Raw genomic sequence first — 17,666 nt, 5'->3', positions numbered from 1 at the left:
GGTGCTGGGGTACGGCGGGGCTGGGGGTGCGGCGGGGCTGGGGGTGCGGCGGGGCTGGGGGTGCGGCGGGGCTGGGGGTGCGGCGGGGCTGGGGGTGCGGCGGGGCTGGGGGTGCGGCGGTGCTGGGGGTGCGGCGGGGCTGGGGGTACGGCGGGGCTGGGGGTACGGCGGGGCTGGGGGTGCGGCGGGGCTGGGGGTGCGGCGGGGCTGGGGGTGCGGCGGGGCTGGGGGTGCGGCGGTGCTGGGGGTGCGGCGGGGCTGGGGGTACGGCGGGGCTGGGGGTTACGGCGGGGCTGGGGGTTACGGCGGGGCTGGGGGTTACGGCGGGGCTGGGGGTTACGGCGGGGCCGGGGGTTACGGCGGTGCTGGGGTACGGCGGGGCCGGGGGTTACGGCGGGGCTGGGGTGCGGCGGGGCTGGGGGTACGGCGGGGCTGGTGGTTGCGGCGGGGCTGGGGGTTGCGGCGGGGCTGGGGGTGCGGCGGGGCTGGGGGTTACGGCGGGGCTGGTGGTTGCGGCGGGGCTGGGGGTGCGGCGGGGCTGGGGTGCGGCGGGGCTGGGGGTTACGGCGGGGCTGGGGGTTACGGCGGGGCTGGGGGTTACGGCGGGGCCGGGGGTTACGGCGGTGCTGGGGTACGGCGGGGCCGGGGGTTACGGCGGGGCTGGGGTGCGGCGGGGCTGGGGGTACGGCGGGGCTGGTGGTTGCGGCGGGGCTGGTGGTTGCGGCGGGGCTGGGGGTGCGGCGGGGCTGGGGGTTACGGCGGGGCTGGTGGTTGCGGCGGGGCTGGGGGTGCGGCGGGGCTGGGGTGCGGCGGGGCTGGGGGTACGGCGGTGCTGGGGTGCGGCGGGGCTGGGGGTGCGGCGGGGCTGGGGGTGCGGCGGGGCTGGGGGTGCGGCGGGGCTGGGGTACGGCGGGGCTGGGGGTTACGGCGGGGCTGGGGGTGCGGCGGGGCTGGGGTACGGCGGGGCTGGGGGTGCGGCGGGGCCGGGGGGTGCGGCGGGGCCGGGGGGTGCGGCGGGGCCGGGGGGTACGGCGGGGCCGGGGGGTTACGGGGGTGCGGCGGGGCTGGGGTACGGCGGGGCTGGGGGTTACGGCGGGGCCGGGGGTTACGGCGGGGCCGGGGGTTACGGCGGGGCCGGGGGTGCGGCGGGGCCGGGGGTTACGGCGGGGCCGGGGGTTGCGGCGGGGCCGGGGGTTGCGGCGGGGCCGGGGGGTGCGGCGGGGCCGGGGGGTGCGGCGGGGCCGGGGGGTTACGGCGGGGCCGGGGGGTTACGGCGGGGCCGGGGGTTACGGCGGGGCTGGGGGTGCGGCGGGCCTCCCTCGCATCCTGAGTCGTGATCGCTCCAGGAGAGATCACATGGCGAGAATTTCCATGTTGTCGCAGCTGGCCGGTCGGAGAGGTCACCCCCGTCGCCCCCTAGACAAGTGGTGAGTGCCCATCTGTCTAAGACATGTGGTCGCGACCAAATCGCCGCCGGAGCCTCTCACCGCCAAAGTAAGCCCCAAACTTTACCCCTTACCCTGAAACCCCTAATCTTAACCCCTAATACTAACGCTACCCCCTTAGCCCTAAACCCCCTTAGCCCCTAAACCCCCGTAGCCCCTAAACCCCCGTAGCCCCTAAACCCCCGTAGCCCCTAAACCCGATTACCCCTAAATCCTAACCCCTTACCCCTAAATCCAACCCCCTTACTCCTAAACCCCCTTACTCCTAAACCCCCTTACCCCTAAACCCCCTTACTCCTAAACCCCCTTACCCCTAAACCCCCTTAACCCTAAACCCCCTTACCCCTAAACCCCCTTAACCCTAAACCCCCTTACCCCTAAACCCCCTTACCCCTAAACCCCCTTAGCCCTAAACCCCCTTAGCCCCTAAACCCCCGTAGCCCCTAAACCCCCGTAGCCCCTAAACCCGATTACCCCTAAATCCAACCCCCTTACCCCTAAATCCAACCCCCTTACCCCTAAATCCAACCCCCTTACCCCTAAATCCAACCCCCTTACCCCTAAACCCCCTTGGCCCCTGAACCCCCTTGGCCCCTGAACCCCCTTGGCCCCTGAACCCCCTTGGCCCCTGAACCCCCTTGGCCCCTGTACCCCCTTGGCCCCTGAACCCCCTTGGCCCCTGAACCCCCTTGGCCCCTAAATCCAACCCTGTAGCCCCTAAACCAATTACCCCTAAATCCTAACCCCTACCCCTAAATCCAACCCCCTTACCCCCTAAACCCCCGTAGCCCCTTATCCCTAAAATCCCTATCCTTAACCCTCTCCCCTATCCCTGCTGGAGCGCCCAGCGGAGGAGGGTCCCTGTGCGGCTGGTCGCCGGCGGAGACTTGGTCGCGGAGAGACGGCCGCAGCCGCATGTCCCTTCCCGGGTGCCCACGGTATGCTCGGCACAGCCTTTCGCACACTAAAGATGAATGCCACATTGTACTCCGTGCCGTACTGCTCGCTGGCTGGAATCGGCGCGTCCTCCAGCGATGCGCCCGTCCGCAACGTGCCCGGTTCCCTGCGCTGCTCTGTTCGGGGCGCGCTGATCCCCGCTGTTTATCTCTGACTGATACGGCCGTCGTCATTACTTCGCCAAACAGATGATTGCGTCGGCGGCGAGCGCTCACGCCATTGTTCAGCTCTTCCAGTTGGGATTCCCTGCTGGGGCCATGCTTGATACTGATGTGCATGGTCTCTCGCTCTCACAGGTTTGGACACGGCAAAGATTAAACAGGTGGGCATGATCGGCGGTCAGCCAAGCACACGCCGGATCGGAGACTACAAGGTGAAGTACAGCTTTGGTGACATGGAGCTGTTGAGGTGAGCGGTGGCACAGGGCGGGCGATCGTTCCAGGGGGCATTTGATTTACCTTTAGCCGTCCAAGCTGCCGGTTTTTCCCCTTTAATAAGCGCATCAATACAGTCAGAGAATGATAAGTAATTAGCTAAGTTGCTGATCGATTGGTGAAGATTCAGCTCGGGGGCTCACTAAATGGCTGTCACTTCAGCAGAAGAGGACCAAAGATACAAAGGTCTGTGGGGGAGATCATGTGACCAGGCAGTCACTAGATACAATTGGTGCAAGAGAGGGCAGGGCTCAAAAAGGGGTGTGCCAGAGCCTGTTTCAGAAGAGGAAGGGGGTGTGACTGTAAATTGTTGCTATAGAAACAAAAAGGGCTTGTTACATTAATACATTAAACATGTAATTCAGAGTTGTTTAAAAAAATGCTACAAGTATTTTCTCATAATACAGAACTGATTTATAAAAAAACCACATGTAGGCTGTTGCCTGGTCTGCAGCTTTAAGGGAAAGGAATGCCCTCAGCTTTCCGAGCGATGCGTTCTCCTGTGAGTCGGCAAAGATCCGGCTCATGAAAGGGCTGATTTTGAAACTATCCGGCATTCAGTGGAACGCAACAACTACAATGTAACCTTATATTACTACGGCTACCATTGTGGCGGAGGTGAACGCTGTAATAGTAGACAGACAGTCTCGTGCTGGAAACACTGCAAGAGATGTTTGTGATCAGTTGTTGCCAAAGTTCGTGCTGGGGAGAGGGCAGGGTGCTGGGGAGAGGGCAGGGTGCTGGGGAGAGGGCAGGGTGCTGGGGAGAGGGCAGGGTGCTGGGGAGAGGGCAGGGTGCTGGGGAGAGGGCAGGGCTCTGGAAGAGCTGCGTGTGCTAAAGCAACCAAAGGGTGCTCGGTACATTACTCCGCATGTAACGGTGTTTCCCCCCCCCAATCTCACATAGGGTCTCCTAAGGGAACTAGCTCTCTGGTTACATCGCTCTTGTTGGTGCATACCTGCTGGTAACAGGGCACCCTGAGTCTCCCGCAATGTCATGGGGGATAACAGGACAGGCTTCTGGGGCTGTGCCCGAATTCTCCTTGATGGTGCAGCGCCTCCACCTTGTGCAGCCCGCAGTTGTGTGGGGTGGAGTATCTGCAAAAGAGTTATGTCCACCTCCTCCCAATATACTCCACTCTCAGGCAGGAGGTATAGATAAAAGCAGATGGCCTTTATTGATCCTTCCTGATTCAGCACAGTATGTCACAGCACACAGCACTCAGAGGCTGTCACCTTCAGGCTGTCCCTGGACACCACTCCTAGTCAGGGCCCTAGGAGCTGTCCTTGCTCTTCTCTTACTCCCTTGTGGAGTAAGAGGAATATCTCTCCCCTCTCCCCAGAGGGAGGGCTTCAAGCGTGCCAGAGCCCTGGCAGCTTGCTGGAACCAACTATCCTCTCTCTAAAGTGGAGAGGAACTCAAGAAAACAGGAAGTGGTCGTTCATTTAGTACAGTAGACCCACCCCTGTGCCTCTGATTGACACAAGGCCTGAGCACTACCTTCTCTGACCAACTAAATTACAGTGAGTAGGGAAAACCCATATTTACTCCTGGCGAACTGCCCTTACCAGGGATTATTGCACAGGAGGAGGACAGAATAATAGCCCAAACCTACCAGGGCTATACGCATAACAAATGGCATTAGGAGTTAGAAAACTAAAAGACGGTAATGCCGTATTATCTAATACTATCTTTATAAAAGAAAACGTCTGTATTGCACGGGTCGTCCCTCCTAGGGCACGTGCCATAGCTTAACTGGTTGCCACGTTTTGATGCTTCAGCACAGGTGGCTCAATCAGTCCCTGCTTCAGCACATGTGGCTCAGTATCTGCTTCAGCACAGGTGGCTCAATCAGAGGCCCAGTCTTCGACTGACCCTCTGATTGAACCACCTATGCTGAAGCAGGGATATCCTGTACACCTGAACCCCTCAACAGAAGGCCCTGTCATTTTTCTTGCTTAAACAATACTGCTGTGCACCATTAATCTGGATTTCGTATTTTATTGTGGCTCAAGCAGTCCCTACTTCAGCACAGGTGGCTCTATCAGTCCATGCTTCTGATTGAGCCGCCTGTGCTGAAGCAGTGAAACCATCTCCCACTTCTGGCCTCTTTGGGAACGATGAAAACTTTCATGACCTTAAATGGGGGGGGTTGGGGGGGAGGGGCCTCGTAGGAAACACTGAATGTCAGCGATCCCAAGTAACAATGTAAGAGAGTAACGGGCCTCTATAAGGGATTCTAACCATGCTAAATAGCAAAGATTTGCATCTTTCATTTGGGGGGAATTACGAATTGTATTTCCTCTGAATGGGGGGAGCGTTTGTTAATCAAGTGTTTTCTTTCTCCTTATCCCCCCCACCCCCGTCCTCACCATTGAACCAGTAAAGATAAGGGGAGGGGAGAGAGGGGGGATCTGCCTGTGCAAACTCTTGTTGAACACACAGAGACATGAGACAGAAGGGAGCGGGAGGAGATCACGCCCCCTCCCAAGTCTCAGCTCCCTGTGTTTACAAACTAAATTTAAGGAAGAAAAAGTCAAAATAAAAGATTGGGGTAAAAAGGCATTAATCACCCAGATGTGACCACTTAACCCTGTCACTGCCATTAGTACACTTTGCCCCTATGAGGGACTGACCCCTTAACCCTATCACTGCCATTAGTACACTTTGCCCCTAGGAGGGACTGACTCCTTAACCCTGTCACTGCCATTAGTACACTTTGCCCCTAGGAGGGACTGATCCCTGAAACATATCACTGCCATTAGTACACTTTGCACCTAGGAGTGACTGACCCCTTAACCATGTCACTGCCATTAGTACACTTTGCCCCTAGGAGGGACTGACCCCTTAACCCTGTCACTGCCATTAGTACACTTTGCACCTAGGAGTGACTGACCCCTTAACCATGTCACTGCCATTAGTACACTTAGCCCCTAGGAGGAACTGACCCCTTAACCATGTCACTGCCATTAGTACACTTTGCCCCTAGGAGGGACTGACTCCTTAACCCTATCACTGCCATTAGTACACTTTGCCCCTAGGAGGGACTGACTCCTTAACCACGTCACTACCATTAGTACACTTTGGGGGGGGTGCCTTTTTTCGGGCGAGTGGCATTTTGTATCACTTGTCCAGCCCTGCTCCTGTGTATTCCGTTTCCCGCGCTCCCACTGCACTTCCTGCTGTCTCTGTTCGGTGGCTGAGTGTCGGGCCTGAGTTAGCAGGCTTGGTTAGACCAGGTAATCGGGTTGCAAAACTCTATCTTCAGGGAAGGTCGGTTCTCCACGGACCTCGCGGTATTGAAAGTTCGCTGCAGCTGTATTTGCCGGTATCTTGATAAGATCATCTTTCTGATCTTCACACTAACCCTATTCTGCATCAAACATTAAAGCCGTCCCTTGCCGGTTCATGCATGCACAGTTTCAGCATTGTACTCGGTCCCTCTTTGGGGGGGTAGCGGGGCAGAGAGCGAGAGATAAGGGGGCTTGTTTGGGGTAGCAATGTGTAAGACTTGTTCGGCTGACGTGCGGAATAACGGGGGGACGCAGCGGATGCTCAGCAGGAGGATGATCGGGGATGACTGGGAAAGGGACTGGCTCGAAGATCCGGATTAGTGAGGCAGGATAACGTGCAGCATCGAGAGGTCTCGCTGCCCGGCTCTGTATGGCTGCGATCATACCGGGTATCGGCAAACGGTGGCACACTGCAGCTGCTCATTAACGGCTATTTACGTGAATAAAACGTTAACGAGGCTGTTTAATAAACTGTAAATAGCAAGTTTTTCCCTCCTCTCCTCCCCCTCTCTTTTCTCCTTCTCTCCCCTTCTGTCCCTCCTTCTCTATCTCCTTTTTTTCCTCTTCCTCTCCTCTCTCCCTCTCGTCTCTCCTCATCCTCTCTCTTCCTATCCTCCCATCTCCTCTCTCCTTAACTCTCTCTCCTCTTATCTCCCTCTCTTCCTTTCTCCCTCCTCCTTTCTCCTTTCCCCTCTCCTCCGATCTTTCTTCTTATCCTCCCCTCTCCTCTCTCCTTAACTCTCTCCTCTTCCTCTTCTTTCCCTCCCCTCCTCTCTCCCTCCCCTTCTCTCTCCCTCCCCTTCTCTCTCCCTCCCCTTCTCTCGCCCTCCCCTTCTCTCGCCCTCCCCTTCTCTCTCCCTCCCCTTCTCTCTCCCTCCCCTTCTCTCTCCCTCCCCTTCTCTCTCCCTCCCCTTCTCTCGCCCTCCCCTTCTCTCTCCCTCCCCTTCTCTCTCCCTCCCCTTCTCTCTCCCTCCCCTCCTCTCTCCCTCCCCTCCTCTCTCCCTCCCCTCCTCTCTCCCTCCCCCTACACATTTTGCATTACCGGGAGCCCTCACTGTCTAACCGCACTGGGATAATTTGCTTCCACTGACCTCATTTCTCCTGCCCTTTCCACCCCAGCACTGCCAAGTCCAAGCCAATCACAGCAGAGCCAGAGATCCACGGTGGTCAGCCATTGGACGAGGTCACCGGCTTCCTGGTGCTTATGTCAGAAGGACTTTACAAGGCTCTAGAGTCGGCGCATGGACCCGGACAGGCCAATCAGGTGCCTTGTTATAGGACGCTAGGACGCGGGATTGAAACAAGATGGTTGCTTGACACAGGAACCTGTCACCTACTGTGTTGTATCCAGGAGTGCTCAGCTCCAGTCTTCAAGCCCCCCTTCCCACCGCCAACAGGTCAGGTTTTGAGGACTTCCCTGCTTCAACACAGGTGGCTCAATCAGTCCCTGCTTCAGTACAGGTGGCTCAATCAGAGGCTCTGAGGCTCATGAGCCTCTGAGTGAGCCACCTGTGCTGAAGCTGGAATATCCTGAAACCCTGACCTGTTTGGGGGGAGACTTGTGGGCTGGCGTTGATCCCCCAGCTGTAATCCACCTGCAATATCTTCCACAAATCTACTTCCTCTCCGTGTCTTTCTTTTTGTATTTTTACCTTTTTCTCCATTATTCTTCGTTTTTCTTTCCCTCTCATCTCCTCGCTCTCTCCGTCTTTTCCCCTCTCTCTTCCTTCCTCTGTTTATCTGGATTTGTCTCTCTCTTTTCCTCCATCTTTTCCTTCTCTTCTCTGGATCTCTCTATTGCGCCTCTCCTTTTCCCCCCTCTCCCCCTCTCCCTCTCTCCTTTCCCTCTCTTTCCTTTCCCCCCTTGCTCTTACTCTCCATTACCCCCTCTCTCTCTCCGTCCCCCCCTCTCTCGCTTTCCCCCCCACTCTCTCTCCTTTCCCCTCTCTCCTCCCCCTTTTCTCCTCCCTCCCCCCTTCCCGCTCTCTCCTCCACCTTTTCTCCTCCCTCTCCCCTTCCCCCTCTCTCCTCCTTACCCCCTCTCTCCTCCTTACCCCCTCTCACTTTTTTCCTCTGCCTTGCTCTCTCTCCTTTCCCTCTCTCTCGCCCCCTCTCTCTCCTTTCATCTTTTTCCTCTTACCTGGAACCCCCCCCTCAACCCCCCTTTCTCCCCCCCATCTTCCTCCCCCCTCTCCTCCGTCCCACGTCTCCTCCCTCTCCTCGCTCCACTCCTCTCCTTTCCCTCTCTCTCCCCCTCTCCTTTAATCTTTCTCCTCTTCCCTGCGCTCTAACTACTTCCCCTCTCTCCACCCTCTCCTTCCATATTTCTCACTCTCTCCCCCCCTCTCTTTCCTCTTCCCCACTCTCTCTCCTTACCCCCCCCCCTTTCCTCTCTTCTTCCCTCCCCCTCAGGAGATAGCAGCGATGATCGCCACAGAGTTTGCCAAGCAGGTGTCTCTGGACGGGGTGGCACAGGCGGTGGTGGAGAGGGTGAAGCGGATTCACCACGACACCTTTGCCAGCAGCGGGGAGCGCGCCAAGTTCTGCACAAAACACGAGGACATGACGCTGCTCATCCGGAACCTGGGCTACCCGCTGGGCGAGATGAGTCACAGCACCCTCACCCCCACCCAGGGTGAGACTGTGCGCCGTGTCGCTGTGCCGTGTCACACTGTCCGTGTCACACTGTCCGTGTCACACTGTCCGTGTCACACTGTCCGTGTCACACTGTCCGTGTCACTGCATGGTGCCGTGTCACACTGTCCGTGTCACACTGTCCGTGTCACACTGTCCGTGTCACACTGTCCGTGTCGCTGCATGGTGCCGTGTCACACTGTCCGTGTCTCTGCATGGTGCCTTGTCACACTGTCCGTGTCTCTGCATGGTGCCGTGTCACACTGTCCGTGTCGCTGCATGGTGCCGTGTCACACTGTCCGTGTCTCTGCATGGTGCCGTGTCACACTGTCCATGTCGCTGCATAGTGCCGTGTCACACTGTCCGTGTCTCTGCATAGTGCCGTGTCACACTGTCCGTGTCGCTGCATGGTGCCGTGTCACACTGTCCGTGTCTCTGCATGGTGCCTTGTCACACTGTCCGTGTCTCTGCATGGTGCCGTGTCACACTGTCCGTGTCGCTGCATGGTGCCGTGTCACACTGTCCGTGTCTCTGCATGGTGCCGTGTCACACTGTCCATGTCGCTGCATAGTGCCGTGTCACACTGTCCGTGTCGCTGCATAGTGCCGTGTCACACTGTCCGTGTCGCTCCATGGTGCCTTGTCACACTGTCCGTGTCTCTGCATGGTGCCGTGTCACACTGTCCGTGTCGCTGCATAGTGCCGTGTCACACTGTCCGTGTCTCTGCATGGTGCCGTGTCACACTGTCCGTGTCGCTGCATGGTGCCGTGTCACACTGTCCGTGTCTCTGCATAGTGCCGTGTCACACTGTCCGTGTCGCTGCATGGTGCCGTGTCACACTGTCCGTGTCACTGCATGGTGCCGTGTCACACTGTCCGTGTCTCTGCATGGTGCCGTGTCATACTGTCCGTGTCGCTCCATGGTGCCTTGTCACACTGTCCGTGTCTCTGCATGGTGCCGTGTCACACTGTCCGTGTCACTGCATAGTGCCGTGTCACACTGTCCGTGTCACTGCATAGTGCCGTGTCACACTGTCCGTGTCGCTGCATGGTGCCGTGTCACACTGTCCGTGTCTCTGCATGGTGCCGTGTCACACTGTCCGTGTCTCTGCATAGTGCCGTGTCACACTGTCCGTGTCGCTGCATGGTGCCGTGTCACACTGTCCGTGTCACTGCATGGTGCCGTGTCACACTGTCCGTGTCTCTGCATGGTGCCGTGTCACACTGTCCGTGTCTCTGCATGGTGCCGTGTCACACTGTCCGTGTCGCTGCATGGTGCCGTGTCACACTGTCCGTGTCTCACTGTCCGTGTCTCTGCATGGTGCCGTGTCACACTGTCCGTGTCTCTGCATGGTGCCGTGTCACACTGTCCGTGTCGCTGCATGGTGCAGTGTCACACTGTCCGTGTCTCTGCATGGTGCCGTGTCACACTGTCCGTGTCACACTGTCCGTGTCACTCTGTCCGTGTCTCTGCATGGTGCCGTGTCACACTGTCCGTGTCTCTGCATAGTGCCTTGTCACACTGTCCGTGTCGCTGCATGGTGCCGTGTCACACTGTCCGTGTCACTGCATGGTGCCGTGTCACACTGTCCGTGTCTCTGCATGGTGCCGTGTCACACTGTCCGTGTCACTGCATAGTGCCGTGTCACACTGTCCGTGTCGCTGCATGGTGCCGTGTCACACTGTCCGTGTCTCTGCATGGTGCCGTGTCACACTGTCCGTGTCGCTGCATGGTGCCGTGTCACTGTCCGTGTCTCTGCATGGTGCCGTGTCACACTGTCCGTGTCGCTGCATGGTGCCGTGTCACACTGTCCGTGTCGCTGCATAGTGCCGTGTCACACTGTCCGTGTCACTGCATGGTGCCGTGTCACACAGTCCGTGTCTGCATGGTGCCGTGTCATACTGTCCGTGTCGCTGCATGGTGCCGTGTCACACAGTCCGTGTCTGCATGGTGCCGTGTCATACTGTCCGTGTCACTGCATGGTGCCGTGTCACACTGTCCGTGTCGCTGCATGGTGCCGTGTCACACTGTCCGTGTCTCTGCATGGTGCCGTGTCACACTGTCCGTGTCTCTGCATGGTGCCGTGTCACACTGTCCGTGTCACTGCATAGTGCCGTGTCACACTGTCTGTGTCACTGCATGGTGCCGTGTCACACTGTCCGTGTCACACTGTCCGTGTCACTGCATGGTGCCGTGTCACACTGTCCGTGTCACACTGTCCGTGTCTCTGCATGGTGCCGTGTCACACTGTCCGTGTCACACTGTCCGTGTCTCTGCATAGTGCCGTGTCACACTGTCCGTGTCGCGGCATGGTGCCGTGTCACACTGTCCGTGTCGCTGCATGGTGCCGTGTCACACTGTCCGTGTCACACTGTCCGTGTCGCGGCATGGTGCCGTGTCACACTGTCCGTGTCTCTGCATGGTGCCGTGTCACACTGTCCGTGTCTCTGCATTGTGCCGTGTCACACTGTCCGTGTCTCTGCATAGTGCCGTGTCACACTGTCCGTGTCTCTGCATTGTGCCGTGTCACACTGTCCGTGTCACTGCATTGTGCCGTGTCACACTGTCCGTGTCACTGCATGGTGCAGTGTCATACTGTCCGTGTCGCTGCATGGTGCCGTGTCACACTGTCCGTGTCGCTGCATGGTGCCGTGTCACACTGTCCGTGACTCTGCATAGTGCCGTGTCACACTGTCCGTGTCGCTGCATGGTGCCGTGTCACACTGTCCGTGTCTCTGCATAGTGCCGTGTCACACTGTCCGTGTCACACTGTCCGTGTCACTGCATGGTGCCGTGTCACACTGTCCGTGTCGCGGCATGGTGCCGTGTCACACTGTCCGTGTCTCTGCATAGTGCCGTGTCACACTGTCCGTGTCGCTGCATGGTGCCGTGTCACACTGTCCGTGTCTCTGCATAGTGCCGTGTCACACTGTCCGTGTCACACTGTCCGTGTCACTGCATGGTGCCGTGTCACACTGTCCGTGTCGCTGCATGGTGCCGTGTCACACTGTCCGTGTCACACTGTCCGTGTCGCTGCATGGTGCCGTGTCACACTGTCCGTGTCGCTGCATGGTGCCGTGTCACACTGTCCGTGTCGCTGCATGGTGCCGTGTCACACTGTCCGTGTCACTGCATGGTGCCGTGTCACACTGTCCGTGTCGCTGCATAGTGCCGTGTCACACTGTCCGTGTCGCTGTATTGTGCCGTGTCACACTGTCCGTGTCACACTGTCCGTGTCTCTGCATGGTGCCGTGTCACACTGTCCGTGTCGCTGCATGGTGCCGTGTCACACTGTCCGTGTCTCTGCATAGTGCCGTGTCACACTGTCCGTGTCGCTGCATGGTGCCGTGTCACACTGTCCGTGTCGCTGCATGGTGCCGTGTCACACTGTCCGTGTCTCTGCATAGTGCCGTGTCACACTGTCCGTGTCACTGCATGGTGCCGTGTCACACTGTCCGTGTCGCGGCATGGTGCCGTGTCACACTGTCCGTGTCTCTGCATAGTGCCGTGTCACACTGTCCGTGTCTCTGCATTGTGCCGTGTCACACTGTCCGTGTCACTGCATTGTGCCGTGTCACACTGTCCGTGTCACTGCATGGTGCAGTGTCATACTGTCCGTGTCGCTGCATGGTGCCGTGTCACACTGTCCGTGTCTCTGCATAGTGCCGTGTCACACTGTCCGTGTCGCTGCATGGTGCCGTGTCACACTGTCCGTGTCGCTGCATTGTGCCGTGTCACACTGTCCGTGTCGCGGCATGGTGCCGTGTCACACTGTCCGTGTCTCTGCATAGTGCCGTGTCACACTGTCCGTGTCGCTGCATGGTGCCGTGTCACACTGTCCGTGTCGCTGCATGGTGCCGTGTCACACTGTCTGTGTCGCTGCATGGTGCCGTGTCACACTGTCCGTGTCTCTGCATGGTGCCGTGTCACACTGTCCGTGTCGCTGCATGGTGCCGTGTCACACTGTCTGTGTCGCTGCATGGTGCCGTGTCACACTGTCCGTGTCTCTGCATGGTGCCGTGTCACACTGTCCGTGTCTCTGCATGGTGCCGTGTCACACTGTCCGTGTCGCTGCATGGTGCCGTGTCACACTGTCCGTGTCGCTGCATGGTGCCGTGTCACACTGTCCGTGTCGCTGCATGGTGCCGTGTTACACTGTCCGTGTCTCTGCATGGTGCCGTGTCACACTGTCCGTGTCGCTGCATGGTGCCGTGTCACACTGTCCGTGTCGCTGCATGGTGCCGTGTCACACTGTCCGTGTCGCTGCATGGTGCCGTGTCACACTGTCCGTGTCACTGCATAGTGCCGTGTCACACTGTCCGTGTCGCTGCATGGTGCCGTGTCACACTGTCCGTGTCACTGCATGGTGCCGTGTCACACTGTCCGTGTCCCTGCATGGTGCCGTGTCACACTGTCCGTGTCTCTGCATGGTGCCGTGTCACACTGTCCGTGTCGCTGCATGGTGCCGTGTCACACAGTCCGTGTCTGCATGGTGCCGTGTCACACTGTCCGTGTCTCTGCATGGTGCCGTGTCACACTGTCCGTGTCACTGCATGGTGCCGTGTCACACTGTCCGTGTCGCTGCATGGTGCCGTGTCACACTGTCCGTGTCGCTGCATGGTGCCGTGTCACACTGTCCCTGTCACTGCATGGTGCCGTGTCACACTGTCCGTGTCACTGCATGGTGCCGTGTCACACTGTCCGTGTCACTGCATGGTGCCGTGTCACACTGTCGGTGTCTCTGCATGGTGCCGTGTCACACTGTCCGTGTCACTGCATGGTGCCGTGTCACACTGTCCGTGTCACTGCATGGTGCCGTGTCACACTGTCCGTGTCACACTGTCCGTGTCTCTGCATGGTGCCGTGTCACACTGTCCCTGTCACTGCATGGTGCCGTGTCACACTGTCCGTGTCACACTGTCCGTGTCTCTGCATGGTGCCGTGTCACACTGTCCGTGTCGCTGCATGGTGCCGTGTCACACTGTCCGTGTCACTGCATAGTGCCGTGTCACACTGTCCGTGTCACTGTATAGTGCCGTGTCACACTGTCCGTGTCGCTGCATGGTGCCGTGTCACACTGTCCGTGTCGCTGCATGGTGCCGTGTCACACTGTCCGTGTCACTGCATAGTGCCGTGTCACACTGTCCGTGTCACTGCATAGTGCCGTGTCACACTGTCCGTGTCTCTGCATAGTGCCGTGTCACGCTGTCCGTGTCACTGCATAGTGCCGTGTCACACTGTCCGTGTCGCTGCATGGTGCCGTGTCACACTGTCCGTGTCACTGCATGGTGCCGTGTCACACTGTCCGTGTCACTGCATAGTGCCGTGTCACACTGTCCCTGTCACTGCATGGTGCCGTGTCACACTGTCCGTGTCTCTGCATTGTGCCGTGTCACACTGTCTGTGTCTCTGCATGGTGCCTTGTCACACTGTCCGTGTCACTGCATGGTGCCGTGTCACACTGTCCGTGTCACTGCATGGTGCCGTGTCACACTGTCGGTGTCTCTGCATGGTGCCGTGTCACACTGTCCGTGTCTCTGCATGGTGCCGTGTCACACTGTCCGTGTCACTGCATGGTGCCGTGTCACACTGTCCGTGTCGCTGCATGGTGCCGTGTCACACTGTCCGTGTCACTGCATGGTGCCGTGTCACACTGTCCGTGTCACTGCATGGTGCCGTGTCACACTGTCGGTGTCTCTGCATGGTGCCGTGTCACACTGTCCGTGTCTCTGCATGGTGCCGTGTCACACTGTCCGTGTCACTGCATAGTGCCGTGTCACACTGTCCCTGTCACTGCATGGTGCAGTGTCACACTGTCCGTGTCACTGCATGGTGCCGTGTCACACTGTCCGTGTCACTGCATGGTGCCGTGTCACACTGTCCGTGTCACTGCATGGTGCCGTGTCACACTGTCCGTGTCTCTGCATGGTGCCGTGTCACACTGTCCGTGTCGCTGCATGGTGCCGTGTCACACTGTCGGTGTCTCTGCATGGTGCCGTGTCACACTGTCCGTGTCACTGCATGGTGCCGTGTCACACTGTCCGTGTCACTGCATGGTGCCGTGTCACACTGTCCGTGTCGCTGCATGGTGCCGTGTCACACTGTCCGTGTCGCTGCATGGTGCCGTGTCATACTGTCCGTGTCTCTGCATAGTGCCGTGTCACACTGTCCGTGTCACTGCATGGTGCCGTGTCACACTGTCCGTGTCACTGCATGGTGCCGTGTCACACTGTCCGTGTCGCTGCATAGTGCCGTGTCACACTGTCCGTGTCTCTGCATGGTGCCGTGTCACACTGTCCGTGTCTCTGCATGGTGCCGTGTCACACTGTCCGTGTCGCTGCATGGTGCCGTGTCACACTGTCCGTGTCGCTGCATAGTGCCGTGTCACACTGTCCGTGTCGCTGCATGGTGCCGTGTCACACTGTCCGTGTCTCTGCATGGTGCCGTGTCACACTGTCCGTGTCTCTGCATGGTGCCGTGTCACACTGTCCGTGTCGCTGCATGGTGCCGTGTCACACTGTCCGTGTCGCTGCATGGTGCCGTGTCACACTGTCCGTGTCGCTGCATGGTGCCGTGTCACACTGTCCGTGTCGCTGCATGGTGCCGTGTCACGCTGTCCGTGTCACTGCATGGTGCCGTGTCACGCTGTCCGTGTCACTGCATGGTGCCGTGTCACGCTGTCCGTGTCACTGCATGGTGCCGTGTCACGCTGTCCGTGTCACTGCATGGTGCCGTGTCACGCTGTCCGTGTCACTGCATAGTGCCGTGTCACACTGTCCGTGTCGCTGCATGGTGCCGTGTCACACTGTCCGTGTCGCTGCATGGTGCCGTGTCACACTGTCCGTGTCTCTGCATTGTGCCGTGTCACACTGTCCGTGTCTCTGCATGGTGCCGTGTCACACTGTCCGTGTCGCTGCATAGTGCCGTGTCACGCTGTCCGTGTCGCTGCATGGTGCCGTGTCACACTGTCCGTGTCACACTGTCCGTGTCGCTGCATGGTGCCGTGTCACACTGTCCGTGTCACACTGTCCGTGTCGCTGCATGGTGCCTTGTCACACTGTCCGTGTCACACTGTCCGTGTCGCTGCATGGTGCCGTGTCACACTGTCCGTGTCACACTGTCCGTGTCGCTGCATGGTGTCTCATTTTGAAGAGGAGGGTATTGGATGGGGAGGAGAGGCTGGGAGAGGAGGGTATTGGATGGGGAGGAGAGGCTGGGAGAGGAGGTTATTGGATGGAGAGGAGAGGCTGGGAGAGGAGGGTATTGGATGGAGAGGAGAGGCTGGGAGAGGAGGGTATTGGATGGAGAGGAGAGGCTGGGAGAGGAGGGTATTGGATGGAGAGGAGAGGCTGGGAGAGGAGGGTATTGGATGGGGAGGAGAGGCTGGGAGAGGAGGGTATTGGATGGGGAGGAGAGGCTGGGAGAGGAGGGTATTGGATGGAGAGGAGGGTATTGGATGGGGAGAAGAGGCTGGGGGAGGAGGGTATTGGATGGGGAGGAGAGGCTGGGAGAGGAGGGTATTGGATGGGGAGGAGAGGGGGTAGAGAGAGGGTTGTCTGTTGATGCCCGCCTCACGTCCATGGTGTATATTTTCAGGTGGCCGTATATACCCAGTGTCTGTGCCGTATTCCAGTGCTCAGAACACCAGTAAGACCAGTGTCACTCTGTCTCTGGTGATGCCGTCACAGGGGCCGATGGTGAATGGGACACACAGCAGCTCAACCCTGGATGGAACAACCCCGACAATGTAACTATGTCCCCCGACAATGTAACTATGTCCCCCGGCCCCCGTAACTATGTCCCCCGGTTCCTGTAACTATGTCCCCCGGCCCCCGTAACTATGTCCCCCGGCCCCCGTAACTATGTCCCCCGGCCCCCGTAACTATGTCCTCCGGCCCCCGTAACTATGTCCCCCGGCCCCCGTAACTATGTCCCCCGGCCCCCCGTAACTATGTCCCCCGGCCCCCGTAACTATGTCCCCCGGCCCCCGTAACTATGTCCCCCGGCCCCCGTAACTATGTCCCCCGGCCCCCCGTAACTATGTCCTCCGGCCCCCGTAACTATATCCCCCGGCCCCCGTAACTATGTCCCCCGGCCCCCGTAACTATGTCCCCCGGCCCCCGTAACTATGTCCCCCGGCCCCCGTAACTATGTCCCCCGGCCCCCGTAACTATGTCCCCCGCCCCCCGTAACTATGTCCCCCGGCCCCTGTAACTATGTCCCCCGGCCCCTGTAACTATGTCCCCCGGCCCCCGTAACTATGTCCCCCGGCCCCCGTAACTATGTCCCCCGGCCCCCGTAACTATGTCCCCCGGCCCCCGTAACTATGTCCCCCGGCCCCCGTAACTATGTCCCCCGGCCCCCGTAACTATGTCCCCCGGCCCCCGTAACTATGTCCCCCGGCCCCCGTAACTATGTCCCCCGGCCCCCGTAACTATGTCCCCCGGCCCCCGTAACTATGTCCCCCGGCCCCCGTAACTATGTCCCCCGGCCCCCGTAACTATGTCCCCCGGCCCCCGTAACTATGTCCCCCGGCCCCCGTAACTATGTCCCCCGCCCCCCGTAACTATGTCCCCCGGCCCCCGTAACTATGTCCCCCGGCCCCCGTAACTATGTCCCCCGGCCCCCGTAACTATGTCCCCCGGCCCCCGTAACTATGTCCCCCGGCCCCCGTAACTATGTCCCCCGGCCCCCGTAACTATGTCCCCCGGCCCCCGTAACTATGTCCCCCGGCCCCCGTAACTATGTCCCCCGGCCCCCGTAACTATGTCCCCCGGCCCCCGTAACTATGTCCCCCGGCCCCCGTAACTATGTCCCCCGGCCCCCCGTAACTATGTCCCCCGGCCCCCCGTAACTATGTCCCCCGGCCCCCGTAACTATGTCCCCCGGCCCCCGTAACTATG

At 59.3% G+C, this 17,666-nt stretch overlaps 1 protein-coding gene across 1 annotated transcript in view; it reads left to right on the top strand.

Moving 5' to 3' along the window:
* TAB1 (TGF-beta activated kinase 1 (MAP3K7) binding protein 1) overlaps positions 1-17,666 on the top strand; it is a 63,843-nt gene that overhangs the window by 35,853 nt on the left and 10,324 nt on the right. Inside the window, exons 7-10 of the mRNA XM_075573751.1 lie at positions 2,699-2,810; positions 7,249-7,393; positions 8,542-8,764; positions 16,360-16,510. Of these exons, the coding sequence (XP_075429866.1) occupies positions 2,699-2,810; positions 7,249-7,393; positions 8,542-8,764; positions 16,360-16,510 (631 nt within the window). The remainder of the gene's footprint in view (positions 1-2,698; positions 2,811-7,248; positions 7,394-8,541; positions 8,765-16,359; positions 16,511-17,666) is intronic.

The sequence above is a fragment of the Ascaphus truei genome, chromosome 17 (genome assembly GCF_040206685.1).
Source record: "Ascaphus truei isolate aAscTru1 chromosome 17, aAscTru1.hap1, whole genome shotgun sequence".
Classification (NCBI taxonomy): Eukaryota; Metazoa; Chordata; class Amphibia; order Anura; family Ascaphidae; genus Ascaphus; species Ascaphus truei.
This window is presented reverse-complemented; position numbering and strand designations above follow the sequence as displayed.